At 46.7% G+C, this 1,462-nt stretch overlaps 1 protein-coding gene across 1 annotated transcript; it reads right to left on the reverse strand.

Annotated features, from left to right (window-relative positions):
• Positions 1–94: 94 nt before the first annotated feature.
• Positions 95–1,207, reverse strand: SARC_16069 (hypothetical protein; the record flags this gene model as incomplete). The annotated part of the gene is made up of 3 exons (XM_014289820.1): positions 95–208; positions 624–741; positions 1,198–1,207. Coding segments are annotated over 3 exons (242 nt in total), but the record flags the coding sequence as incomplete, so codon positions are not given.
• Positions 1,208–1,462: the final 255 nt, after the last annotated feature.

Here is a 1,462-nt window from a genome sequence, read left to right on the forward strand (position 1 = left end):
TGTGTGTGTGTGTGTATGTGTGTGTGTGTGTGTGTTTATATATATATATATATATATATACATATGTATCATATACAAATATATTAACACATACACGAGATCGTCCTCTGCAGCGAGGCGTGTGACGCCCTTGAGGTCTCTGAGTGTGTGCGCGACCTTTGTGGCGAACATGGGCACCTCCACAACAGACTCTCCGGACATCGACCCACTAAATGGGACAGGGCAGGAGGAAAAGGGGACAAAAAATGTGCGTGTGAGAAGACGCGAGAGTACATCGACGCACTAAATGGGACAGGGCAGAAGGAAAAAAGGACAAAAGATATGCGTATGAGACGACGCGAGAGTACGTGTACATAAGACCAAGAGCCGAGTGCATCTGCTGTTGTAGCTGAGGAAATGAAGCGATGCTGTAGAGACCACCAACGGCTGAACGGTTGAGTGGCCGTGTGCCTGTGGTGGTACCCAGCCCCACAGTGTGCGGTAGAAAACCCCAAAACCCTGGAAACCCTAAATCCATAAACCCTAAACTCTAAGTCCCTAATCCATACATGCCCAAAACCCTAAAACCCTAAAACCTTAAACGCTCAAGGCGAGAACAGTGACCGCCCTGTGTGCCAACATACGTCGCCATTTCGCTGAACAGCTGAGTGATGGTCTGAGTCAGTCCTGCTCCCGTTGCCTTGACAGCCTTTGCGGACTCAATGCACTCGTGCGGTGTACAGTTCGTGTTGCCAAGGTAACCTGACGTGTGTTACAGGAAGTGGGGCAGCGTAACGGTATGAGAGAACAATAGACATAGCAGCACTGGAAGATAGGCATAGCTACGCGCGTATATGATACACACGCATATGTATATATGATACTACGGTGGGTATGTATAATACACACGCATATGTATACATGATACTACGGCGGGTGTTCTAATGCCCTTCCTTCTGTTGCTTATGTGTATTGTGGGTCGTTGACCGATTAAGTGGCCCCATGCATCCAAATGGGGTGCAATCGAAACCATTCCAAGTCATCACGACGGATAACACAACATAGTTGCGACAGATGAAGAACTATTGCAGAATACGTGCCCGTATGAATAGATAGTGTACATACATGCTAACACCATACATGCATGCATCACATACATACATGCAAACACCATGCATGCATGCATCACATACATACATGCATATATCATGTACATACATGCAAACATAACTAAGCTTAGGCAACCCCCCCTGAATACATTTATACGCGGCAGTGCTCCCTGAAGGCTAGTTGGCGCACACAATATATTATAGCCTACAATGTCTTACGATAGTCATTGCACATGCATGCATGGTTGCTGAATCAGCTGGCAACCTTTGTGCCTATGTGTGGTGCACATATGGAGCTGGCCAAGTAGTTAGAGGTGCGGAGGGCGGGAAAGCAGGGGGGTTGTCACTTTCAAATTCAAAAGACATATATATAT

The sequence above is a fragment of the Sphaeroforma arctica genome, assembly GCF_001186125.1.
Source record: "Sphaeroforma arctica JP610 unplaced genomic scaffold supercont1.7292, whole genome shotgun sequence".
Lineage (NCBI taxonomy): Eukaryota > Ichthyosporea > Ichthyophonida > Sphaeroforma > Sphaeroforma arctica.